The 27517-nt window shown below is 40.4% G+C and overlaps 1 protein-coding gene across 6 annotated transcripts in view; it reads left to right on the top strand.

Annotated features, from left to right (window-relative positions):
• The window catches only part of Pcdh15 (protocadherin related 15), a 1498824-nt gene that overhangs the window by 1140084 nt on the left and 331223 nt on the right, over nucleotides 1-27517 (top strand). For all 6 annotated transcript variants that reach the window (XM_063279549.1, XM_063279551.1, XM_063279550.1 and 3 more), the window contains 2 exons: nucleotides 6782-6894; nucleotides 25247-25453. In XM_063279549.1, coding sequence (XP_063135619.1) covers nucleotides 6782-6894; nucleotides 25247-25453 — 320 coding nt within the window. The remainder of the gene's footprint in view (nucleotides 1-6781; nucleotides 6895-25246; nucleotides 25454-27517) is intronic.

Raw genomic sequence — 27517 nt, 5'->3', positions numbered from 1 at the left:
TCCTATGAAAAATAATATTAAAATCATCAACTAATTTTGTTTACTACAAAGGAAAAATCTTTGGACTTAACATAAGAGGAATGCAATATTAGAGGAGTAGTTTTCGGATGGAAAATCAGAAGAATGTGATATTAGTAGTGGCTATTCCAAGATTAAGCAAGACAGGGATTCACTGGGGAAATTAAGGAGCTCTGGAGATGTCTATGTAGTAGCATCTCCAGGCAGATGGAGCGTTGTTCCTTGGACTGAGAATTTCCCAAATGTCATAAATCCCAGTGGTCCAAGTGGACCTTGTTTTTTCAAATGCACTTGGATGATTTGATATGTCAATGCCTTCACTTCTCCAAGGCAATCAACATTCATGCATCACTGAAAGGAATTCCCAGACAACCATTTGAAGATAAATTACATATTAAAGTTGTTTTTGGTTTGGGTTGTATTCATTAGTAATATGCAATTGACATTTATCAAATGAATCATCACTTATCGATAATGTTGGGTTTGAGAAAAATCGTTAAATTTTCATGTCTTCATGGCAGCAATGAACAAGACTTATATTTCTGCGTGTATCAATCAGAATCAGGCAGAATTTATATATATACACACAGTCACATATATACATACATACACACACATATTTAACATATATTAAATGTCTCTCTTCAGTATAATAGAAACACATCTTCAATATAATAAGAAATAATAATAATTATTTTTAGATGGAAATCTGTTTGTTAAAGCACAGGCAATTAAACTTGTGCTTGCCTTGGAACTAAAGTTGTTGAATAGAAAGTTCCTTCTTCAGTTCAAGAAAAAACGTTGAGGACATGTGGGAGACAGGAATTTCAATAAAGTGGATAAAAGGACCTTTGCTCCAGGCACTTTATGTAATCAGAGGACCATTAGCTCTGTGCTCACAGTGAGGTGGTAGAGGCTCTTAGAAAGTTCCATTAAGGTTCTCAAGGCACTGAGAAGGAACACAAAGCTCAAAATGGGTTAATGGAGGCACTGGAGATGGAGATCCCACAAGCAGCTCATTTTTGCACCCAGCAACTCCCAGCGACTCGATCATCTAACACAACCAAGTACACTGCTGTCTACCCCTCTGTATACAAATGGACATGAAGGCTCTTCCTTCCCCGTGTCTAAGATTTGAAGCTATGCATCTCACCCTGTAAACAATAGAGGTGGAATTTTTAATCCTCTTGGGGTTATCTCTTATTTCTCAAACTCAGCAAAATGCTGACACAGCAACCGAAAAATTTAAAATTTGACGGCACCAAAATAAAAGCTCATCTGATCCTCAAAGAACGTTGTTAACTGACTTGCAAAGACAGGTGATAGAAAAAGGTCTAAGCTAGCAAAATGTACGTATAGCAGAAGAATTTGACTAGGAATATATAGGATGACAATGTCATAAGTAAGGCAACTCAATTATTTAACTAAAGTTTGAGTTGATGAGTTATCGTAGAAAGCATGTACACGTAAATAAGTGAAAGTTCTTTTAGCTTACTTACCTTGAAAGGAAAGCTAATTAAGAACTCAGTGAACAATACTGCACTCCCTTCTACGTTGCCCAGATGTGAAAACTAACCTCATTAGTTCCCAGCAAACACATGGAGAAGACAGAACTACCATGTGGTGCTGACTGGAGTGTCAATCAGTGCATTTGCGTGGGGAGACTAACGTTTTTCCTCAAAACAAAAAGCATGATCATAAATGAAAAAAATGGTGTTAATAAACAGAAATGCTTAGTTAGATACATCTCTAATGATTCATAATAGGTTGAAGAAGCCAATGAATTGTCTGAGTTCATCTAAATGGGTCCTGAGGAAGAAGGGACCCTAGAGACGATGAGTAAATCTGGCCTCTGAGATAAGAATCTCACGGAGGGCACTCTGACCATAGCCCATGTGAGTAACCAGTGAGGTAGTGATTATACAACACAGACATCTGGGACCTTTACAACCCTGCTGTCCTAAAGAGTACGTGAAATATTTAGACTCAACATCTGCTAGGTGTTCTCACTCTGGCTGTTTATCCAAGATAAAGGACTAACAGCGCTCTTCCACTGATGTGCAGAACAATGGTGTAGAAGCTGCATCTGTGACTAAACGATATTGGAGTCCTCATAAACACAAGACTAGATAAACCTTGGCATGAGGATATAATAGAAAATTCCAAAGCAATAAAAAGAAATGGCCCACATATGCAGAAAAAAAAATAAGTGAACCGTAAGGTTGTCGTGGTAGGTATAGACAATGCCGCCCAAAACACACATGCTGGAAAATAGGTACACAGTGGAGAAGGGCCGTCAGGAGCCATCATGCAAGAATGGACAGGAACTTTGCTTTGATAGCAACAGTGCTACCTGCCTCAACATGGAATTATACTTCTAAAATGTATGAAGTCTCTGGTAAAGGGACTGTAGGTCTCTTACAGAAAACACATTATGTCTAGCATTGTAAAAATTACAGAGCACTTAGTTCTGCTTGCCCTTCCTTTCACAGAACTATGAAGGTAGAAGTGTAGACCTTTTTAGGTATATATGGTTTTTCACACGCATAGGTTCTGTTGACCACAAAAGAATCACATTCTGAAATTCAACGCAATACTGTGCTTAATAGTTTAACTCATTTGGAATAGAACTTTCAGGTTTGCATTCAAATTTGGCCAATCAAAGTTGTTCTATGCAAGATTTCAGATTAAGTATAAAAATCTTGTATAATGGATGCATAAACATCATTTTTTAGTTCTTAGTAAAGCTTCATATTTTTAAGAAACATAGACTATGAAAGTATCATAGCATTTACTCTAGATCAAGTTTTTTTAGATCTTTAGCCACATGTTTGTTCTGTTAGTATGCTGTAATCATTTCTACAAGTCTACCTTCTACCACAGGCCAATGAACCCAGCTGTGAATTCATTAGGTGGGACTTTACGACCTGTTGGAGAGGAGTTTGGGGTTAGAAAACAGATGTGGTGGACTCCTGTTTCATTCACATACCAGCTGTGAGAGTTCTAGTTATTTTTCCCCCTTAATCTCTCTGAGCATTCCGTTCTTCACAGATCCAATAATAACATCTCCCCCCTAGGGCCGTTTGGCACTTAGATGAAGAGGAAGATTTATAAATAAAAAGATTACAATGTTTCCCCTACAGTAAACCCAGAGTTATCAGCTAATCCACGTTCCTCTCAGCGAGCTAAACCCCCTTTCCCAGATCAGCTGAGTTTCATAATTCATTTATGTTCTTGGCTAACCTTCCAGCATATCCACCACTCCATTTCTGCTCTGAAGAGACGGCTGCTGAGGCCATCAGAGCCAACTCTGAATTACACTGTGCTTTAAGTACGTTTCAATAGAAATATATAAAAAAATATGACAGAGTAAAAAATTTTCCACTTGCTATTACTTAAACGATGAACAGAGTAAAGATGTTTTTATGTCTGTATTCCCTTCTATTCTTTTTTTCTGTCTTCTGTCCATGAGAAGGGCATTGCTCTTTAAACCGCGAATATCTATTATATCCATTATGTCCATCAATTAACTGCTTAAAAGTCGGCTACTTATCATCATTTATCATAGATTTCTTGCAACTACACTTACACCTTCCAGTTCTTATTTTCATCTCTTTTCTTTTTAAGCACACCAGGCAGGAGAGCAGAGCTCCAGATAATGTTCACATGCTGTAAATATCATTTCTGCTGAACCGTTTTTAATTTACAATGGTTTCCCTCCCATTTTTTTTTTCTTACCTGTGTTTACTGGAAACGTCCGTTGAAATCTGTTGAGATTCTCCACAGTACACAGTGTGCTCTTCCCGTGTCATGGCTGCACTTGGCTGCCTCAGATTTACCGTGAATAAATGGTGGTTTGTGTTGAAGCCATTTTATGGATGATGTGTACCCTGTGTTGTGTTCTCATCCCAGAACACATATGTAAATATCCATGACCCATAGATAAATACAAACTCATAGAAAGTGTTCCCTCCCAGTATTGAAAGCCAAGACCACATTCCCATCTTTGGCTCCTGATGAAGACCCCACCCTGATAGGGTCCCCTCATGTCCTTTCTGTTGTTGTTTGGCTTTCGTTTTCATTACCAGCTTGGATAACTTCATTAAAAAGAAATGGGTGCTATTAGTTCTTTGGTTTCCCAGTACAGCTAACCATTAAAAAAAATACTGAGATGTTATCTGATTTTCTACTCTCCAAATAGTGCTAACCATAATGACCAGTAGAGCGGTATTGTCATTAATATGATGAAATTAGGAAGTTAAACATATTTGGTCTGTTCCAAGTCAGGACAGTTGATGGTTTTTGATATCCACAGTGTCTGACTTTCAGGAGGGAAACCTTTCTTTCTGGCTCTTGAAAAGTGGATGGCAGCTTGGGACTCTTGTATCTCCTTCTTGCCACCTGTAGGGAAAGAGTTCATAGTTCTTTTGAGTCTATGCCATCGACCCGGAGAGAAAAAACATCCTTGAGAAAGCTAATTACGTTTGATAAAGGGGGGTTTTTCACACAATGACAACCTGATTACCAAGGGTGGCCTCTGCTTCCAGGCGTGCTGCCATTTCGGAGTGCAAAGCCATTGAGTGTGCGTGTTGCTTCTTAATGCTAAACTGTAACATGAGATTATACCTCTACTTCTAACTCAAGATTTAATATAGAAATAGTCTTATTTTGCATTTAATCCTACATTCGTGTCCTTTTGCTATTTCTATCAGTTTCTGACACTTATAACAAGTGCTAGAATTCAAGTGTCACATAATCAATTATTTAACCTGTTCTAAAATACCCTCACAGTTCTCTTAGAGTAAAAGCATCAACCCTGCCATCCATGGTATGAGTACTGTATACATCTTAATTGAACCTATAATTTTTCTGTCACGGCCATATTCACTGGGATAAGATATTCTACTGTCTCCTTTTGAACTTGCTGAGATGTCTGTGTTTATGTTACCACATGAGTTCACATGTAGATTGACATTTAGGAAGTATCTTTAAATCCAATATGTCTTATAGTTACATAGAACATATTTATGGGCCCCCAAAATAAAACATTAATCACCAATCAAGTCTGATCTCTATACCTCTTTCCCATAATGCTTCACTGTCTCTCCCTTATATCATCATTTTATAGAATAGAGTTTATTTAGGCATGGGGAGGAGAGATAAGAAGGAGTAGAGATAGAGAAAGACAGAGAGAGGGGGAAGGAGTGAGGAGAGAGAGAGAGAGAGAGAGAGAGAGAGAGAGAGAGAGAGAAAGAGAGAGAGAGAAGCCAAGAACATGTAGAGAGAGAAAGGGTGGAGGGGAAAGGGGAGAGAAGGGGCAGAGAGAGTAAGAGAGTAAGAAAGTAAGAGAGTAAGAGGACATCAATTTTTAATATTATCTTTGCATTTCAATACACTTTGTATTCCTTTGTAGTGGGCCTGTTTTCTAAGTTCAATTTCACTTATCTAAAGGTAGCTACTTTGAGAGTTAAAGATTACATACGTGTGTAAATATGTATGTATGTAAATATGTATAGATGGGTATAGCATTTATTCAAAGATATATTGCCATCTAATTAGCCGTATAACTTACTATAGATTGTAGATGATTATTTATTGCAACAATGGTATTCTTACGATGCTGAGCTGAGGATGCAGGCAGTGGCAGAGTATTGATCAAGAAGAAGGCTCTAGGGTCCATCCCCAGTGCTGTTACACAGAAAGCAAACAAGGTTTTGGTGCAGATCAGTTGAGCCAAATCCTTCATAGGTTTGGCAATATCCTTTATCCATACCACATAGAATCCCAATGCAACTGAACCTGTGTTTGTGTTCTGAAGTGCAGAGGAAGCTATCTATGGATGTGTCCAGACTACTGTACTTTCTTTCTGTGTGTTCTCTTCATGCTCCCCCACAGCCCATTTCACTCATCCCTGGCAAGTTTGCCTATAAATAAATCTCTCCAGAGTATCAGGTATAATTACTTACCATTACTTAAATAAGTAAATATAAAGTTCTTCTTGGTAGGAATATTTAATCACTCTGATTTCCATGTCCCCATTACAAGTATAAATTATTGCCTGGGTCACTGGTGGTTACGGACATGCTTAATTATTAATGTAATACGATTTGACTTTTATATCTGACGACTCTGACCTGTCATTGCTTTACTTTGGGAACAAGAATATTCAAACACAAAGGGAAAGATGATACAAGCAAAGTTAAAAAAATTGCTAGAACAAAAATAGCTCGATGGATTACAGTGCCTGCATTTAAGAAATATCAACACATACCTCATTTAAAATGTTAGTAGTTGGCATATTAGATGAACACTGATCTTTAAAAAAAAAACAATCTTCCTTGCTATTGTTCTTAGGCATCTTGATATTTGGTTTAAATTTCTAGTCTTCATGTGATTTTAAGATATGTTGAAAAACCACGAAGGGTATAATTAAGATTTATGTAGGATTAAAACGTAATTTTATAATCGAGAATTTGCCTTTCCTCTCCTTAATGCCTCTTTTCATAGGATGAATTTCCAAAATAATTAAAGAGCTCTCTAATAAAAATATTCAGAAAATCATCCAAACAATTACCTTCCCTTCCCTAACCCATAATTCATTATATATCACATTTGTATCCGCTATCCGTACACTGGATAATTTATAAACTTAATTTACTAATGAGATTGTAACTGCGTTGCTCAGTGAATGAAAGGAGGAGATAAATCAGGTCAGCAAGTTTCTGTTCGTTCTCAGTTTTGAACGGAGTCTCTTGTTTCACAGGCACCCCTGAGGATTACCCCCGCTTCCTCCACATGCATCCCAGGACTGCAGAACTCACTCTCCTGGAGCCAGTAAACAGAGACTTCCATCAAAAGTTTGATTTGGTTATTAAGGTAAATCAAACTAAAGTCTTATTTCCTTGTATTTACAAAATGCCAACCAAAGAAACACCAGGAGGCTACTGTAGACCTCTCATGTTTGAAAAGTAAGAATAAATATGAACCGCAATAACTAATTTTTACTTATAAACATTGGATTTTTCTTTCCTCTGAAACGTTTGTAATAATATTCTCTGTGTGTGTGTGTGTGTGCGCACGCGCGTGTGCATGCACATACATGTGCAGGTATTCACATGCATGCATTGGTCAGAGGTACACAGTTTAAGTAATTAATCATACTTTATATCTTAACGTTTATTTTTTAATAAAATAACTGCTGGCCTTGAAAGATAAACCTTGACAGCCTTAAAATATGATATGCTTCATATGTTATTTACCTGAGTATAATATTTTTGGTGCTATTTCTTTTTCTGGTATACACTGAAAGTTTTTGCTCTTCTGGGGGTTTTTAAATGTATGAGTTGCCATTTTCTTTACATTGAAAGATGAATCTAGAAGCAAAAGGAAATTTCAAGCTCGGGCGATCTACTCGATATTCGATCATTATCGTATTTTCAATTGTAATATTAAGTAATTATTATTTAATAATGACACTGATTATATTCTAGTGAAGCCATCGAAGAAGAACTGGGGAACTGACTTAATCCCAATGGGCAACACTAGAGCAAGATTAACCTCGAGATTTCAGTTTGAAGGAAAGATAGGAATTTCCTGAGTGCAAATAAATACAGAATGAGGAGAGTCGTAATTAAAAGATAGGACAACAATAAACCCTGAATAAATCTCACAAATATTACATAGCATTTTCACACACACAAACACAGACACACACACACACACACACACACACACACACACACACACACACACTCCTTAATTAGGTATAAAATGAAGCCCATAGACACCCTCTTTAAAAAAAATGAAAATATCAATATAGCATTGGCTCAATGGTTGAACATTTACCGGGCAGACACGAGGCCCTTGTTCCAATCCCCAGAGCCACATAAGTAAATTACCTAATCAAATAAAAAGTTGAAATACAAAGAAAAAGGAGAAAGAAGGCTTGCTGAACAGACGCTCTGGGGAATGCTGGTGCTGTAGGTCCTCCTTGGCTGGGTGCCACCCCCTGGCTGTTTTATTCACACCCCTGTATGTGGATGTCAAATTCAGGGTCTGCGACTGTCACAGAGATACATGGCTAATACTGACCAGAAGAGAGACTGGAGTTGGTTTTATTTAATTCAAGCTCAGGCTCTTTTCACTCCATAGACTATGCAGTTGCTTAGGGATGCATATATATGCATGTATATACATCTCCAACCTCAAATACTATTAAATACTATTATACTAAAGACATTTAATTTTAATTCCTAGTACATAATAACTTCTTGCTTCACGTTATATGTGTAGCTAGTAACTTCTTTATCTAGTAATGCTTTGTCCTTGGAGAACTAACAGAGTCGGAGTAGGTAAGTCTCCATCACTTTGTCTGCTGACAGACAGCAGATAAAAGAAAACCTAAAAATATTACCAAAAGAGAGTAGTTCAACTATCTGGAGTTTCAAAGATTTTTTTTTCTGAAGATTACTCCAAGCTCAGTGTTGCTGGGTCAAGAGACTTTTTTTTTCAGCCAATGAATGAAAACAGATTGTGTTTTCAAAAACAGCGATTAAAAGCATGATGTAGATGACTGCAAGCCGCCAACAGAAAAGACGCGTAGAGAACCTTCTAGATATATAGAGGAGATACAGACCCCTTGAGTGACTCTCAGCAAAGGCACACTATTGTCTCCCTCTGTATAAAGTACTCAGAGGGACCCTGAATTTGACATCCACATACAGGGATGTGAATAAACAAGGGGCTTATGTGTGACTACTGTGGGACAGCATAGAAGTTAAGCAATACCTATCCACTTCCTGTGTCCGTCTCCCTGGGCTCCATGAGGCTTCTCTTTGAGGGAATCTTGAAAACCTGTCTAAGTATTATTTCCATATTGCTTCATTTTAAACAGGAAATCTGTTTCCTTTGCCATGCACAGCAGTTGTCCCAGGATGTATCCTCTATATATCAGTTCCGACTGTTACTCAGTCCACCGATTACAGAAAAGAAAATCTATTAGAAATGTGAACAGATAATTGTTTACATTCTAGTAACACTTCATACTACCAATACGAGTTTTTGCAGACATTGCTGGATCCAAATTGCCATGACCCAAAGTTGCCGTGATAGAGCCATGAGGAAAAACTATCAATCACAAGAGTAGCAATGGGCGAAAACAATGGCTGCCAATCCTGGTGTTCTTTGAAATTCCACAGTCACGTGCTTCTTTTTCTCAGTGGGAAATGTTTCATTTTCTTTATTATTTTTCCTACATGAGTGTTTTGCTTTTCACTGACTGTAGAAGTTTTTCTCATTGTGTTTGCGGTTAAATTTGATCCAAACTTCTCACTGGGAAGTTGAGAAAAGTAAACTAGGACCACATCTGCATACGGGCTGAGGAAGAATTCTGCCTTTAAGAGGGGCACGGCACACAAACAGATGGTTTGTGTCACGAACCAGAGATATACCTCAACTTTATTTCTTGCTGCTTCTGCCACTGGTTTATTCTGCTGACAAATAAAACCGTAAAAATGAAACCTTGAAGATGATGTTGGGCAGTTAGAAACTTCAGCCTTCCTAGTAAATAACCAAGCACAAACAATGAAAAAGGAAAGGGACGCCCCGTTGCAAAACAGGTTTCCAGGCTTCTGTTAGCGGCTCTCATCCGAGGATATTGCCAAGGTGGTATACACTGAGGATGAGAACCAGTCATTTGCTTTGTCACAGAATGACTCCATTTATGGACCCTCGTCTTTGAACATATCTATGGCATACGCCCATTATCCAAATCCTAGTTTGGATTGTAAATGATCGAATCCTTCCACATGACCCCCCCACCCAAAAGCAGCGACAAATCACAAAAACATATTTCAAATGTCAGATGACCACAGGTTTAGTGGGTGTGCTGAGAATCCTCTGGAAGTCACAGAAAAGTCACTGTCATTAGTATAGCATACTTAGGTTAGTGTCTATACGCTAGACGTCTAGCACGAAACAAAATCTTGGGTTATTAAAGGAGAGCAAATGAATAAATTATTAATAATTCATTGTTGTCTCTTGGCCCCTTAAAGAATAATTGCATCTCATTTGAATCCTTTTGATTAAAAGCTTTTATTAAAATCTGATTAAGCAAGGGCCACAGGGAAACTGCTAACACGGCATTACGGTACCTGGAGTTTCCTGCTGGCACTCGGTGACTTCCTTGTGTGTCTGACAGAAACATCCTAATTTACTTCAGAGCCACAGGCATGAAATAGTATCATGTAATATACATATATGTATATGTATATATAATATTGTATATGTTGTATACATGTACATATATAATATTACATATTATTGTATAATATTGTATATTATATGTGTAGCACTTGCATCGGGCTCCCTCTCCTTGAACTTTATCTCCTCCTTCAGGCTAGAAGTCTAGGTCACGGTATTAGACAATTGCTTAGAAAAGCGGGTCCACACGGAAGAAGCCCACTTCTACCCTTTCTGCCTATGGTGTGGCAAGGTTCTTCCGTATTAAATGTGTCTCATTAATTTCTCTGCAGACGATGGTTGGTAATACATGTCTTCTTAAATTGGATTTGTTACCACTTTTAATTACGTGGGGAGGGTATGTGCGTTCGTGTGAGTTCAGGTGCCTGCCAGAGTCAAGTGTGTGACGATGCATAGTGTAAGCTACTCATGACAGTCACAGAGAGCTGCACTTCTTCTAAAGAAAATGCAAGCATAAGTTAATGATGTGTTAGTTCCCACCTGCCTACAGTCCTCAGTCACATGTTTGCCTTGGACACGGAAAGAGTTACACGTGCGGAATGGTTGTGTTTACGAGCACAGCCACTTTAACTCCTGGCCCTTGACATATCACCAATGCATTCTAGATTCGGTCTTTTTAAAATACGCAGTGTTTGTTACTTTTCAGTTCTCCGTATCCTTTCGGGGTGCTGAGTAATCTGCCTGATGTCTGTCGGGCAGAAGTGTGTAAAGGATCAAGACAATCACAAACACATTTTCCTTCTGATGATTACAGTAGTATTTCTAATTATCACCTGGGAAACTACTTCCAGTCTATATAATTGGGCTAAGGTAATGGTGCCACATTCTTTTGAACAGCTAAGCCTTCTCTTGATTCCTCTTTGGACTGCTGTTTTTATCAAGAGTCCCCAAAGTCAGACCTCCTCCTCACAAGCTTTCTCTCCTTATGTTTCCAGTCCCTCATATAATCTACCTTGATGCTTAAATAAGTCCATCTATTTCTCTGCCTAGTGTGCTCTGGCTGGCTGTTCTCGGATCTCAGGCGCTCTCTCTCTCTCTCTCTCTCTCTCTCTCTCTCTCTCTCGCCTTAGCTGCTCTCCCCTGCACCCCATGAAACTTGTCACCTTGTCAATTAAAAGTCTCTTTAAAGTCATCACAGACATGCTCCTCTGCATGTTGCTTCCCAACCTCTCTACCATCTGCCCTGCCCGCCCAGCCTCATGTGGTTTTTTAACACAGATTTTGTCATGTTGAAAGATTGCAGGCTTCAAGGTCACAGAAAGCAGCCTGTCACCCATCATCCATCATAGTTTCTCTATATACAAAGATGGGAATCTCCTATGGAAACTGAACGGGCTGTCAGAATTCATTAGATCTTTTAAGAGGGTTTACTTTACAAACTATGATGTTTTCCCTCTGCAATGTGTGATATTGTCTGTGTACATGGGAGAGGGAAGAGTGAGGTAGGAGGAGAAAAGAGGGGCATGAACCTTTCCTTTAGGGAACAATAAATAAGATCCTTCAGTAATAAAATGTTAGGACGAAATAAACAAATAAAATATTGCCCATGGTTGCCTTTCCCCAGCTAAAGGAGAGTCACGTGCCACAGAGCATAAATGTCATTCCTTCAGAGTTCTGGAAATACTTCAGCCTTATGATCTTAGATCTATTCTCTTCTCCCATTCCCTCTTCCCACACTCTGATCGTCTACTTTCTTTCTTCCCTTCTTCCTCATTCCATTTATCAAGAGACTTTTATTAGCCAATTGTGTCATCAAACCACATAGCCAAGAGATTTGTCAAAAACTCGTGATCCGTCTACCTCTCTCCCAAGTTCTGGCATCACAGGTATCTGTGTGGCCACAGATGGCTAATGCCCATATTCTTCTATATTCCCTTTAAACAATGAATACACAAAGTATGTTCTAGGAACTGGCTCTAACCACTGTTTAACCCAAACTCCCATAATCCAATGGTCACAAGCACTCTATTTCTTACTCTGAGTGACCTGGGGTGAGCCCTGCCAATTTTGCTGTTTTTATGAGCAATTCACAACATCTCCTTGTGTCTTCACGTGTTTAAAAGAGCATAACGGAGCTACTTAGGGTCCTCTTCTCAAAAGTGATTATCTGTATGTATAATACCTGTGTAGGAGGATTCACAGTGTCTTAGTTATGTTTTGGATTGCTGTGAAGAAACACCATGACCAAGGCAACTCTTACAAAGACAACATTTAATTCGGGCTGGCTTCAGAGGTAGTGTCCATTATCACTGAGGCAGGAGCATGGCAGCACGCAGGCAGGCATGGTGCAGGAGGAGCCAAGGGTTCTACATGTTCTCCTGAGGGCCTCCAGGAGAAGACTGGCTTTCAGGCAGCTAGAAAGAGGCTCTTAAAGTCCATGCCCACAGTGAAACACATACTTCAACAAGGCCACACCCACTCCAACAAGGCCACACCCACTCCAACAAGGCCACACCCACTCCAACAAGACCACACCTACTCTAACGAGTCCACACCCACTCCAACAAGGCCACACCTACTCTAACGAGTCCACACCTACTCCAAGACCATACCTCCTAATAGTGCCATTCCCTGGGCTAAACATGGATGCCTGTAATTACATGCTGTTGGAATTACAGGTAGTTGAGAGTTTCACCACGCTGTCTGTCGTGGGAACCAAACACAAATCCTCTGAAAGCAAAGGAAGCTCTCTTCACCTCACCGCTAAGCAAACCCTCCGGTCCTGGGGGATGTGTTTTGAATAACACCAACTCCATCTGTGACCTCTCAATCCTTATAAAATAATGTCTCACATGGTACCATCTCTTAACACCTTCCCGTTAGAGTCTAGGAGCACATGGGCTCTGGGAAGCAAAGACATTTAGGCCATCGCTCACCATACTTCATACCATCAAATTAGTAAAGAATGAAACCCACCACCCTGCTCCAGTCAAGGTCACTAAAGGGAAGTGGATTTCTTTCTCCATTTCCCATAGACATTTTTAGGTCCGAGCAACCACTCAGATTACATTATAACCCTTCCTTTCTTAAAAAGCAACCTAGTTTCTGAAGTCTGTCGACCCAATAGGGTCAATAGACACAGTGGTAAAAATTCATCTTACTCTGAATGTTTGATTTACTAGACTACCAAATGCAACATGGCCTCTGCTTCTTTGACAATAATTTTTATATTTTCATATTGACCTGGCATATGCCTAATTATTCTAAGTAAGAGGATAATGGATAATTGACTCCTCCCGGTTCTATGTATTGGTGAGAGGAATGAGTGTGTGGCATGTGTATTTCGTACCACTGCTCATCCAGGAGGGAGATGCACGCAGAGGCTCCCCAAATGTGTGTTGACAAAATAATACAGAGGCAAGAGTGTGCTTGGTCGCTTGCCTTTCACACATGTTGACCCGCCACTTCTCGGAAACAGAGAGGAAACTGATTCAGCCCCTTTATAGAAACTTAATTTTGTTAAGCCCTCTTTACATGCACAGGTCCCTTTGAGGACTAGACAGCAAGTGTTCTAAGTCCTCTGGGGTGTTCTGGTGACAGCAACATCTCAGCTCTAGATAAAGCTCTCCAACCACTCTACCCAATCCACAGGAACCACCCAGCCCCCACTCCACACTCCAACCTATTCCCCACTCCATGCCCGATGTGAATCTCCCTACCTCCCACTCCATGCCCACGTGAACCCTCCCAGTCCTCACTCCATGCCCTTAGGAGCTTCCATAGTCCCTATTCCGTGCCTCACATGAACCACACCAGTCATACTCGGTACACTGTAATACCCCGACCCCTGCTCCATACCCACAGAAACTTCCTCAGCCCCATTCCATGCCCCACATGAGACCCTTAGCCCCTACTCTTCATCCCTACCAGAACCTCACCAGCCTGACTCCATTCCCCACATGAACCACTCAAGACCCTTCTCTACACCCTGTATGAGCTCTAAAAAGCTCTGACCTCACTTTCCTCCGTGAACTACCCTACCTTAGCTTTCACTCTGATCCTTCACATAAACTACCCCATCCCCATGGTATTCTACTACAGGAATCACCTCAGTCCCTACTGTTCTCCCACAAGGGCCATCTCCAACCCAGTCCTCACAGGAGCTACCCCTGCCCCTGTTCCTCTTCTCTCACAGTCACACCCATCTCTCCACATTCACCCCAAGACCCGCACTCCACTTCCTACTCATGAACCCACTTCCTACTCCATCACCCACTATATTGTACCAAAGCAGCATTTTTTCAGGTAACTCTTGAATTTTTCATAGAAATACTAAAATAAATAGTGGAAAGCCTCTAGGCCAAGTAAAACTTTTGTTTCATTTTTTTCTCAAGAACAAAGAAGAGATTTATTAATAACCTCTGTGGCCTATCTCCCGAGTTCATTTTTGCATCAAGGGTTTTTACATTGATAGTCTTCGACATTCATAAAATGCTAAGTGGGCTGTTGTCAATGAGTTCAGAAAAGGCACTTGGGTGATGTTTTGTAAAAGTTGAAGCTATTTTGGAATGGTAACAGCCACTTCCCAGAGCTCCTCTGACATAGTAGTGGGAGGAAAAATTCAGAACTACCTCAAGTTGGATAAAACCATTTCCAAAGCTATAACCCTTCCAAGAGTGAGCGCATCTATTTTCTTCAAAATGTTGAAGATAGCTGGCATCCTTGTATTCTAAAGTCTAAACAAAAGGAAATCATTTTATTATTGAAAAGAACATAAGGCCTTTGAAGAGTTCTTTTTCCATTGTAATAAGTTCCAAAGAGATGAAACAAAAGTAAAATGTATTTCATTATATTAAAAATAATCCCTAGCTGGAAAGTCTGTTGATTTTATCATGCTGTCATAATATAAGGCCTTCTAAGAGTGTGCTTCCTGAATTCTGTGTGGTGAAGATATCTTTCTTTGTCAAACGGAAATATATTTATTCCTATGAGAAAAGAGTTCCTTTGGATTTATGACCTTGAAGACAAATCAATTCTACTGTGCACAACACAATTCTGTGTATTTTGTTTGTACTGTTATATATTTTGAGAGCTATAGAAGATTTCTAGTAACTTAGCTTCCAAACTTCTTAATGTGGCCTTTAAGTTTTAGCCCACTCAATGATAGTCTATAGACTTGAATGCAGAATAATTTTATAAGTATTCACAATCAATAGACCATTAATTAGTTATTAATATAATTATGGTCTTTGACCAGGGAAACATAGGTTTGTTTTAAACCATCCCTACAAGATGTCCAAATTTAAGCCTAAATTGAAATTGGAGACATTACTCAAATGAGAGAGAATACCAGGATATAAGAAATTTGCATGGGACATAGGTAGAAACAAGTGTGTGGGAGGGGATACTTAAATCCAGGCAGAGGGGAGGGATATCAATACTAATGGAGAGGGAGTACAGAGGGTTAGATAATTCTAGGGAGAGCTGAAAAATCCATAAGAAATCATAATATTTATTTATCTATTATTGTATGTAATACATATAAGTCAGTGTGTGAACACACACATGCTTGTGCATGTGCACATGCACGCGCGTGCACACACACACTCACACACTCACACACCTGCTTGTGCAAATCATCAGGCATAACAAACTACCTTTCAAATTTTTGGGAATCAAAGCCTCTCAACCACCAAAAAAAAAAAAAAAAAATATATATATATATATATATATATATATATATATATATATATATATATATATATATACTATTGCTATTATCCTCGGTTGCTTCCCAGAGGTTTAAAGTTAACTTCCTATAAAGGAAGATGCTGTGTATTTCCACCACAAAACCTGTAGTATCTGAGCCAACTCTAACTTGAAAGCCTCCTTCCTAAGGGAGGACTAGCTCTCCTGATACAGATGATGTTATACAAGATTCTGAAGGAGGGAAGCAACCAATAGATCAACCCAACTGTCATGCCTATGAAACACAACCAAGAACAGCATGGCACAATAACCGTAAGGGTGCCATAGTGGCACTCATGTCTTGGCAGTAACCAACAGCTCTCTAATTGGACTTAAGTCCTACTTACTAGGCAGAGAATCATGCCTACTTGATAGGTAGAATATACTACCTGGGCTAATGCAGACATGAATTTTAGCAAACAACCTATTATTGCTACTTTACTAAATCAACACAATAACCAACTGCATTCTAAATTTATATCCTCATACCCACCGATGAGTGTAGCTGTCAACCCTCACCAAAGAGGCCTCTCTTTGTGATAGATGGAGATTACAGAAAACTACAATGGTCCAAAAGCAGAGAACACATGATAACAGAGAGCCCAGTCCCTGTGTATGCATCTATAACATAACCCCTGCCTACCTAAGGCTCAGAGAGCTTCTTAGTAGATGAGGGTAGAAAGATATCAAAGTTATAGGACCATGAAATCATCAGTGAAAATGTGTTTCCTAGAAATTTCAGAGATAATACCTGCGATATCTCAGCCACATGGCTGTCTAACCAAGACCTGAAGAAGTATAATATATATATATATACATATATATATTAATGTAATTAATATAATATGTATACATATAATATAACATCCATATAATTATGCAGGTAGTTACATATACATGTGTGTCTTTATGTTTGTATGTGTGTGTGTGTGTGTGTGTGTGTGTGTGTGTGTGTGTGTGTGTACGTGTGTGTGTGTCCATGGACTGGCAATGACTTGAACTCTTCTAAAGTGCTGAGAAAAAATACATTTGTCAACATACCAGACTCTGAAAGTTGTATTCTATGGCAAGAATTTTGTAATAAATGTCAAGATGGTAAATTAGAGCAGTATTTTAGGAGCCTCAAAGTGTTATAAAAAGGTAAAAAAAAGAATGAATTCTAGTAGAACAGTGTTTTAATTAATTATATAATCAAATAGACCATGTGTCAAGATATATCTATGAGATATCAAAAGATATCTATGTAATAGCTATGAGAAGAGCATTTCAGAAGAGGAATGATCCAGAAGGATCTAACTTAACAGCATAGTTGGATGTCAGTGGCACCACATAGGGACAGCAAGACAGAGCACAGTATTCAGATCTTGTGGGGCCTGAGGCAATCTGGAACTCACCAGAGAAGATTAGAAATATAAATGTGGCTACGAACAGTTCTGTGGTTGTGTGCTTGCCTAGCATGAGCAAGCTCTTCATTTCATAGTCAACATGGGACCACACATGCACACATTAAAGAGAGAGAGAGGGAGAAAGAGAGAGAGAGAGAGAGAGAGAGAGAGAGAGAGAGAAAGAGAGAGAGAAGAAGAAGAAGAAGAAGAAGAAGAAGAAGAAGAGGAGGAGGAGGAGGAGGAGGAGGAGGAGGAAGAGGAAGAGGAAGAGGAAGAGGAAGAGGAAGAAGAAGAAGAAGAAGAAGAAGAAGAAGAAGAAGAAGAAGAAGAAGAAGAAGAAAGGAAAGAAGGAAAGGGAAGGAATGAAGGGAGAAAGAAAGAAAGAAAGAGAAAGAAAGAAAGAAAGAAAGAAAGAAAGAAAGAAAGAAAGAAAGAATTAAAGCTAAAGCTGTTCTTTGTTATTTTCAACTCAACAAAATCGTGTTGCCATTTTGAGGATGTCCAACAGACACATCTAGAACTAGGCTGAGAAGTTTGAATGGTCCTTAGAGGGTAGCAGCGGCATAAGGATGGTTGGAAGTGCTTGCATTCTGACTGTGTTTTAAGGTAACTGTCACTGGATTTCTTCGTAAGTTAGACATGAGAAGTGAGAGGAAGTGGAGGGTTAGATCATCTCAAGCTTCTTGGCTTCAAGAACTGTCACTATGAAACTGCCATCAAAGTAGGAAGGACTGATTGAGGCATTAGATTGTGGTTGGGCTGGAAACTAATGTTTGTAAAGTTTCCCCTTGAAACACCCATTGGATGTCCAAGCAGCGCTGGGAAATGCACCATGAGATGTACATTGCAGAACTCAGAGGAAAATGAGTATGTAAATGAAAAACGGTGTAAACACTTACAACCCGACAGATGAGAGCAGACCAGTAAGGGGGTAGAAACAAAGAAAGGGTGGAGCAAAGGCCTGACTGACTCGTGCACCAGCCAATGTGGACAGTGAGAAAGCAGGTAAAGAAGACCGAAGGTTACGACTCACAGTGATTAGTGCATTAAATGCTGACACCAGGGCACATAAAATAGGAACTGAAAGACACATCATTTTGAATAATGGGGTCGAGTCATGCCATTGGTGACTGATAAGAGCTGAATTTGAGTGCTAAGACCAAATTATTAAGAATATGCTCTGTAATGTGCCCAGAAATACTCTGTGGCACCAAGAACATTAAAGTGTAAGGATAAAGGCACTAGGTAGACACCAGTTTATTCTCCACGTTCAATGAATTCTACAGGGATTATTCTCAGGAATAGGACCTCGTTGTCAGTTGGTAGAAAGCAACCAACAGGCTCGGCAACTTTCCAGGATGTTTAGAGTTTCCCATGTGACCCCTGTAGCCACTAGTTCTATGAGGTATGAACAAATCCTGATTTTTGGATCTTCATTTGGTGACGGGAGAGGTCCACTTAGGGCTCTGCCTCCTCCGATATTTGTAGAGTTCATTTAGATTGTCTTCACATGGATAAATATTATGCAGCCTCTACTGTATTAGGTTTCCTTACTATTCCTTAAATGGCCTCTTCCTATGTTCCCTCCTCCATGCCCCTCCCCAGTTGATTGTCCTGTTCCAATGATTCTTTCTTCATCCATTTACAACTGTCTATTCTGTTTCCCTTTCCTAGGGAGATCTACCTACACTGACGCATATGCGCACACGCGTGCGCGCACACACACACACAATTCCATTACTCTATGGTTCTATGGTCTGTAGCTTGCTTATCTTTGACTTAACTGCTAATGTCCACAGATAATTGTATTTCTGAGTCTGAATTACCTCTCTCAAGATGACTTTTTATTGTCCTATTTTTCGCCCATGTACCTGGGAATTTCCTAGTTTCATTCTTGTTAACAGCTGAGTAATATTTCAAGTGTGCAAATGGGCATTTTATTGACGCATCCATCTGTTGAGGGGCAGGTTGTTTCTAATTTCTGGCTATTTATAAATACAGCAGTCGTGGGCATGATTGAGCAAGTGTCTTTGTGGGAGGACGAACTATCCTTTGAAGTGTTTCTTGGTCTTGGAAAGGACTCTACAAGTCAACAAAAGAGAAAGGCAAATAACAACCCATCAACCCTTTGGTCAATGGTGGTGTCTTGCCTGCAGGATATGATAGTGCAATGGTGTCACCAGGCTTGGGGGAATAAGCCACCAAAACTGATTTGACCTAATTTTTACTCCATGAGATGACACCCATACCCAACACTGCCTGCATAACCAAGGACCTGAGACTAGATAGCATGGGGACCTAGGAAAATCAACTACTACTGTTCTACTAAAAGAAGTTAGAAATCAAATGGCTCCCAATGTCATTCTTCTACACTCATAGATTAGTCCCTCGCTCAGCCATCATCAGAGATACTTTCTACTGTAGCAGAGGACAAGGACCATGGCCAGAAAAGTATTCAGAAAGAGAGACCTTGGACCACTCAACACTAAATGGGATGTCTTTATCAATCCCCGATCCTCAAAGCTCAGGGAACTCTGTGGAAGAGGCTGAAAGAGTTTAAGAGCCAGAGGGAGTAGAGGACATCAGGAAACAGAGCCTTCCCAACACAGCACAACGGAAGCACACATGAGCTCACAGTGACTGGGGCAGCATACAGAGGGTCGGCATGTGTCTGTAGCAGAGGGTGTGCTAGGACTGAAAGTAGAAGTGGACTTATGTCCCATTCCCTAACCCAGAAGAAAGCTGCAGTGAATAATCACTTGCAAGTGAAAATTGAGTTTTCGACAAGGGAGTCTTACTGGGGAAAAGAAACTGTTTTTAAGGGTAGACCCCATGGCCAACCCAATAGTATCTTTGGATGTCACTTAACTCATCATCTTAGGTCAGATCTCTCTCTCTCTCTCTCTCTCTCTCTCTCTCTCTCTCTCTCTCTCTCTCTCTCTCTCTCTCTGTCTCTCTGTCTCTCTGTCTCTCTCTCCCTCCCTCCCTCCCTCCCTCCCTCCTGGTCTTTTGTGAATACATTATAGATTCTAATCTTATGGGTGTTTTTCATACAATTGGTGATTGGACATACAAGCAAGTGGGCTTTGGTATCTTACTTGTTTCTTATCCTTTCCTGGGTTATTTTCCTTCTGTTTAGTTGTTTTGTCCTGATTTTTTTTAACTTACTATATTTTACTTTTATTCCATAGAAGCCTTTTGTTTTCCAAGGAGAGACAGAAAGGGAGGTAGATCCAGAAGGAGGGGAAAGCATACTCAGGATATATTAATATAAAAAAAATCTGTGTTCTGTTTTTAATAAAAATAAAAAATTAGTTTAGAAATGTTAAAAGGAACTCATATTTTTATGGGAAGAATTATCACTTTGCCAATTTTTTGTCGGTGCTATTAATATAGTCCCTTTCTGGTTAGTGAGTCATTTAATTGCTCATAAATAAGAAAAAAGAAAGAAACAGAAAAGTTGTAAGAAAAACTTTTGATGGGCACTAAATAAATATGAAAGAAAAATACCCCTTAGAATCTTAGGAAAAGATCTATTTTTCTTTCTATGAACATATTTAAACGCTCTTTTATGTTACCCTCTTACTTCTTAGCATACCCACTTGTTAAGTCACTCCCCAGTAGCCAGCTTGGAAAGAGGTTGGAAACTATTTGTGCCACCATGTTCCTGTGACCCCAGCCATTTACTGGCTGAGGAAGAAGGATTTCTCAGAGCCACCCTGGGCCAAAAGTAAGAGGTCTTAAAAAAGAAGACTGAAAGCTATTCTGTATTTCTTGGATATAGGGATCCCAGAACTTATAGCTATTTCCTTATCGTACTGATACCTGGAATGCCTTCCGCAGCTTGTCCTTGAGATATGTAAATAATGTGAGGCTAACTCGTAGGCAATTTTCACTTCAGTTTCGCCGTACTCTTTTCTCTAAAACTGATACTTATACATTTTACAAACATGGGTTTTTAATTTGCGTGTGTGTTTCGTGTGCATTCTCATTTGCATATATATATACATATGTATGTGTGTGATCTTGTGTGTCTGTGTGTATCTGCACATGTGTGTGTACATGTGTGTGTATTGTGTGGGTCTGTGTGTATGTGTGTGTGTCTGTGTATGTGTCTGTGTGTGTGTATGTCTGTGTGTGTGTGTCTGTGTCTGTGTGTGTATGTCTGTGTGTGTATGTGTGTATATGTGTGTGTATGTACATGTGTGTGTATGTGTGTGTATATGTGTGTATGTGTGTGTCTGTGTGTATATGTGTGTATGTACATGTGTGTCTGCGTGTGTATGTGTGTGTGTATGCGTGTGTGTGTATGTGTCTGTGTGTCTGTGTGTGTGTCTGTGTGTGTCTGTGTGTGTCTGTGTGTGTCTGAGTGTGTGTGTGCATGTGTGTGTATGTGTGTATCTCTGTGTGTGTACGTGTGTGTCTGTGTGTGTATGTGTGTGTATGTGTGTGTATATGTGTGTATATGTACATGTGTGTGTATGCGTGTGTCTGTGTGTGTGTATGTGTGTGTCTGTGTATGTGTCTGTGTGTGTGTCTGTCTGTGTGTATATGTGTGTGTGTGTCTGTCTGTGTGTCTATGTGTGTGCGTGTGTGCGTGTGTCTGTGTGTGTGTATGTGTGTGTATGTGTTTGTGTCTGTTTGTGTGTCTGTGTGTGTCTGTGTGTGTATCTGTGTGTATGAATGTGTGTATGCGTGTGTATATGTATGTGTGTGTGCGTGTGTGTGCATCTATGTGTGTGTGTATGTGTGTGTGTGTGTATGTGTGTGCGTGTGTGTGCATACTGAGGGTAGAGATTATTATCCAATGTCCTCTTCCATCCTCATTATCCATTTTGAACTTAAGACCCTCACTGAACCTTGGGCTTTCCTGATTTGGAAGTGAGTGCTAACAAGGCAGAGAACTTAGACACCTTCCTGCTTCCCTTTCCCCATGCTGAGATCTGAGATACACCACACTTTGCCTGGCTGTCTAAATGGGTGCCGGGACTCGTGTCTGTTCCTCACACTTACACAGCACCCCAAATCTGGCTTCCAAATACACGTTTCTGCTTCTAGCCACACACTTACCAATGTTAATAGCATTATTTCATGAGAGTCAATGGCTTTAAATGCTATTCTTTCTTAAACCTCTCATTTTTTCTGATGGCTGCGGAACAGCAGAAGTCAGAGTCCTCAGAACACTTGGGCCCAATAAAGAACACAGTGTAATACTGTTGTCTTTCAATGCTACATTTTAAATCTAACTCAATAGGAAGTGTTTGTCTTCCTATTACTTCCTGGACCGATTTCTCCCATCCATCTTCCTTTCATTATTGTTCTGTAAATTTAGAGAACTTGCAGTAAATGTCCTTGTGTGGTTTCTCATGCATCTAGAGACATCTGAGCTCAATCTGACTGTATCTTAAATACCATGTGGCACTGAACATGAATTAAGGTTCTTAGTTTTCCCCAGTGCAGAAGTGTATATAGTTTTATATCTAAAGAATCAAATGGCATTAGAATAAAAATGTGGACTTGGACACAGATCGCTAGACATGGATCTGCTGCGCTTCCAATAGAACTGAGGGTGCATTAGTCTCCAAAATCATTAATCATTATTACAACCAATCAGTATCTGTTCATGTTTTTCAAAGCTATTGGGAAAGTCGGAATTCGGTTGTTCTGAAAAATCTAATTTGAGTTTAGTTTTCTTCCCACTGAATCACTTTGTTTTCCTGAAGCAAACAATACATGTTTTCCCGGCTTCACAGATGGTAGTAAAAACTAATGAAACAATCTGAATATGGAATTACACTGCTTCCCTCCTCTCCTCCCCTCCCCGCACACACGCATAAAAAAATATATATGTGTTTGTTGGGTGAGAAGAAATAGATTATACAGTTTGCACATTGCCATGCCGTTGTTGATATCTCTGGATAGTACTTAGTAGCTATTAGAACAAGAAGGGTCAAGCAGAGAGGAAGAAATCATGTTCAGAACAACTTATGTGTGTAAACTGCTCAGCGTCCACGGACCTAGCACAGAGCAGTCCTGCCTTCAGCAGGCCGTGAAGCTCGGTGGGAACCCTCTGTTTGCAGTGTTTGTTTCTATAGTGGGGTTCTGTTTCCCGGTTGGGCACTATACATCTGCTTTCCTTGTCGGTATGTCCCATGTCTCCATAAGACATCGCAGAAGCCATTTAGAACACCCATGGCTCAGCACAAATCGACCCCAATCCCAGAGAGCACAGTGACCTCTGACCCGATGACGTCAGGGGTGATGTCCCACGTCTGGGTGAAGAAGCTCCAGGTTGATTCCGGGTCACCTTCATTGAGGAGTGGCGCTCGAGCACCTTACACGGAGGATGATTTTGCAGTCTACAGTTAGGTGATGACAAAGCAAAAAAACATCAAAGTAGGGACGGCAAGATATGTTAAAATGCATGGAGGTTTCTCAGTGCATTATGTAACAGTTTTCTGTCCTTTTCCTAATTATTAAAGCATTGGTAATTATGACCTTCATCTTAAATACGAGCAGCAGTCGCATACAGTAACACATTCTGGGAATGTTCTTGGTGTGGCGTCATTAAACGTAATGGCAGTGGGGATTATGGTCCGCTCTCTTATTTGATGGCGGAAATGTTAAATGAGAAGAACAAAGTGAAAGCTTATTTTAGAAGCCTGGGTTTGGGATATAAAGGCAACGACTGTGACCGGTGACTCCATTGATTGCCGAGATGGATTCCGGTGGACTGCGGGCTCAGAGGCTGTTCCCTCCTTCCTACCTCTCCATGTCCTTCAGACATGAAGCAGAAAGAGTCAAGAAAAAAAAATAATAAATGGAAAAATAAACATAGACATTAGTAAATTAGTACAGTTTTATTCAAGTACACTGGGGTAACGTATTTCTGATAAATTTCCTTAGAGACGACTTAACTGTTAAAAATTATGGTGACATTTTCTTTCACTTGGAGCTGGGATTTTTTTTTTATTCCAGGCCCCTTTCTGAATGATAAATGTAGCTTTAATCTATTAATTTATGCAAAACAGTTACTTGGGTCTGTGCCAGGACAAAATGCATAGTGCCTGTGACTTGCCAATGGCATGCACCTCTCACAGTTCTGGCCTCCGGAGTTTGAGGACAAGGTTCCGGCAGGTTCATCCTGGCAAGGGTGCATCCGCTCATATTTGGCACTTGTGCGCTGTGCTCTTATGAGCTGGCAGAAGCCCAGGTTTCTTCTAGAGCTTCGGAATGTTTCTGTGGGATTGGAGATGGTTCTGTACTGCAGAGGCTGTCCTAGAACTCTCATCCTCCTGAGTCTCTCTAGTAGTGCCGAGATGACAGGTCAGCCCCCTCGTGGCCACTTGTGGCTTCTTTATTAAGGACAAAAAAAAAAAATCTCACTGATAGACACTGTCCCTTTATCAGGTCACTAGTCCCCAAAGCCATACACATTACTACTTTGGGGTTAGGATTTTTATTTATGACCTTGGGTATATACACATTCACAGCACAGCTGGGAGTCGATCTCCAGTTGGGAATAAGAAGACTGAAAAGACGAAAATGTGTACACATGTTCTTATTTTGGTGACGTATCTCTTCTTTCTGTATCCTCAAATTATCATCAACCCAGTCGTATTCCCCTTCTGTATTTCTAATCGTGTATCAGTACACTTACCTCTCTCCTGCATATAGAATAGCAATCATTTTTTGTGGCTGTCCTTCTGAAGTGAACACTAGATTTGGAGAAAGGAGGTTAAGTAATAAAGGCTTTCCACTTGTGTTTCTCCAATGCTCCTTAGAGCAGTTTGTCTCTCTGGATGGACCTGAGGGTAAAGAAAGGCCAAGCCTATGTCATGTAAAGTGTCGCTCCCTAGGAAGACTTCATGGCTCCTTTTTCTTCAATTTTTCAGGCCGAACAGGACAATGGCCACCCGCTGCCTGCCTTTGCTAGTCTACACATCGAGATACTGGACGAAAATAATCAGAGTCCATACTTTACAATGCCCAGCTATCAAGGGTACATTCTGGAATCTGCCCCAGTGGGAGCCACCATTTCTGAGAGCCTGAACTTAACCACGCCTCTGAGAATTGTAGCTCTGGACAAAGACATAGAAGACGTAAGTTCCGCGGCTGTCTCGGCAACGACCTGTTGATAACACCATCTGTGTTTATGCTAAGTAGCACAGAGCAATGGCTACACAAAGTCCAGAGCGAAGGAAGAGCAAAGTCAGCGTGGCGAATCTTAGTGCTGTAGTCTAATTCCACGTCAGAGGTATTTTCTTAAAGGGGGTTTAGTTTAATGGCTGATCATGTAGCTGTTCAGTCCAAGAAAGCCAATGAATTGTCACTCTCTTGGTGCTTACCGAAGCACCAGGGTGATCTTTCCTGTTAATATAGATCGAAAACTGTTCTGATGTGTGATGGGGAAAAAAATAATGGCATGACAAAGGGGATATCAAACCATGAAAGCAGGACTAAGGGGAGGCCATGCTTCCTGGCAATTGGGAAGACCTCCGATCAGATGCCGAGTGCCCACATAAAGGAAATCTACCCAGTACTTATCCCCAGGCCAGCAAAAGACCCTTTACTCTCAGGTGTAGCAGAAGTAACAGACTTTGACCTCTGTCCTCTGTGTGTGGCTGCATAACCATACCTGGGTCTGTGTTCATGTATGCCACCCCTACACAGAAGCCAGTGTATTTCCATACTACACGCATGCAACACTCACATACGCACTCCACCTACACACACCACTCACACATGCCACATCTACACACACATGTATGACACACACAAGCGTACAGACACAAATGAATAAAAACAACAAAAAAAGTAAAACCAAACACCAAGAGTTCGTTATTTAAGAAAAACTATTTCTGAAAGCAGTCCCCTGTGGCATCTTGGAGTTTTCTTCCACTGTGGTGACATGTTATTAAAGAGGACAGCTTGGCGGTCATAGACCCATGCATAGTTCAGCTAGTGGCTGGTGACGTTTCCATTCTGCAGGTCACGTACGGCTGACTTCTGGTCTTCTAGTATTGACCCTGCTGTTATGAGTGGGAAACAGTCCAGCTAGGCAAAAACGAGAGTGATTTATTCCATTGGCCACAGAGATTTTTATATGAAGACTGGACAGAAAATCCATGCCACTCAACCCCGAGTCCTCTAGGAACTTATGGAGGGAGACGCAGAGCAAGGACATCATATTTTATAGCAGAAATGAATGTGACACCTTGGTAGACAAAAGTCTAATATAATATTAACAGTGATAGCATGTTATCGGTAGAATTGGGGAGTGCAGCATAGCCCTGAGGAGGCATGAGGCCCCAGAGTTGTCCTGATTCCCTAATCCACTTTGAGCTCCTCCCTCCTCCTGTTTCTACCTCACAAGCCCTGGATGACAGCCCTATACCACCACACCTGGCGCTAACTTTTTAAATTCTTAACTGACACATGTGAAGATCTCATTTTTGTCTAAATGGGCGGCACTGCTGCAGATTGTCCTTAAATTTTTCATTGCACCAGAGGTTTGTCCTTGCAGTCAGGTTCCTTGGAGACTGACAACTCCTGAACCTCCCTCCACACACCCCTTCCTGCTAAGTGTTCTCTTCTGCTCTTGGTCTCTAGACTTATCTTTCTGATGCTGGTCTAGATTTTCGCTTCTTCTACTTCTGTTTGTTTCTTCTATTTTTTTTAATTAATTTATTTATTTACATCCCAAATGCTGGTCCCTTCCCAGACTCCCCTCACACAGGGACTCCCCATCACCCCTCCCCTCCTCCTCCTAGAGGGCAGCAGCCTGCCCTGGGTCTCCTCCCACCCTGGCACACCAAGTCTCTGCAGGGATAGGTGAATCCTTTTTCCTACTGAGGCAAGACAAGGCAGCCAGCCCTGTTGGGAGCTTGTCTGCATTTATGGGAACAAAAAAAATAAATCACGAAACAGATATTAGTATGCTTGAAGATAGATATTTGTCTGGATCATTTGGTTCTTTTCTTCCATACATTTTTGTCGTCGTCGTTTTCTTCTTCTTCTTCTTCTTCTTCTTCTTCTTCTTCTTCTTCTTCTTCTTCTTCTTCTTCTTCTTCTTCTTCTTCTTCTTCTTCTTCTTCTTCTTCTTCCCCTTCCCCCCCTCCCCCTCCTCCTCCTCCTCCTTTTTTTTTTAAAGTCTAGTCATTATC

The sequence above is a fragment of the Rattus norvegicus genome, chromosome 20, assembly GCF_036323735.1.
Source record: "Rattus norvegicus strain BN/NHsdMcwi chromosome 20, GRCr8, whole genome shotgun sequence".
NCBI classification, from domain to species: Eukaryota; Metazoa; Chordata; class Mammalia; order Rodentia; family Muridae; genus Rattus; species Rattus norvegicus.
Note: the sequence above shows the minus strand (reverse complement) of the source record. Positions and strands in the feature narration are given on the sequence as shown.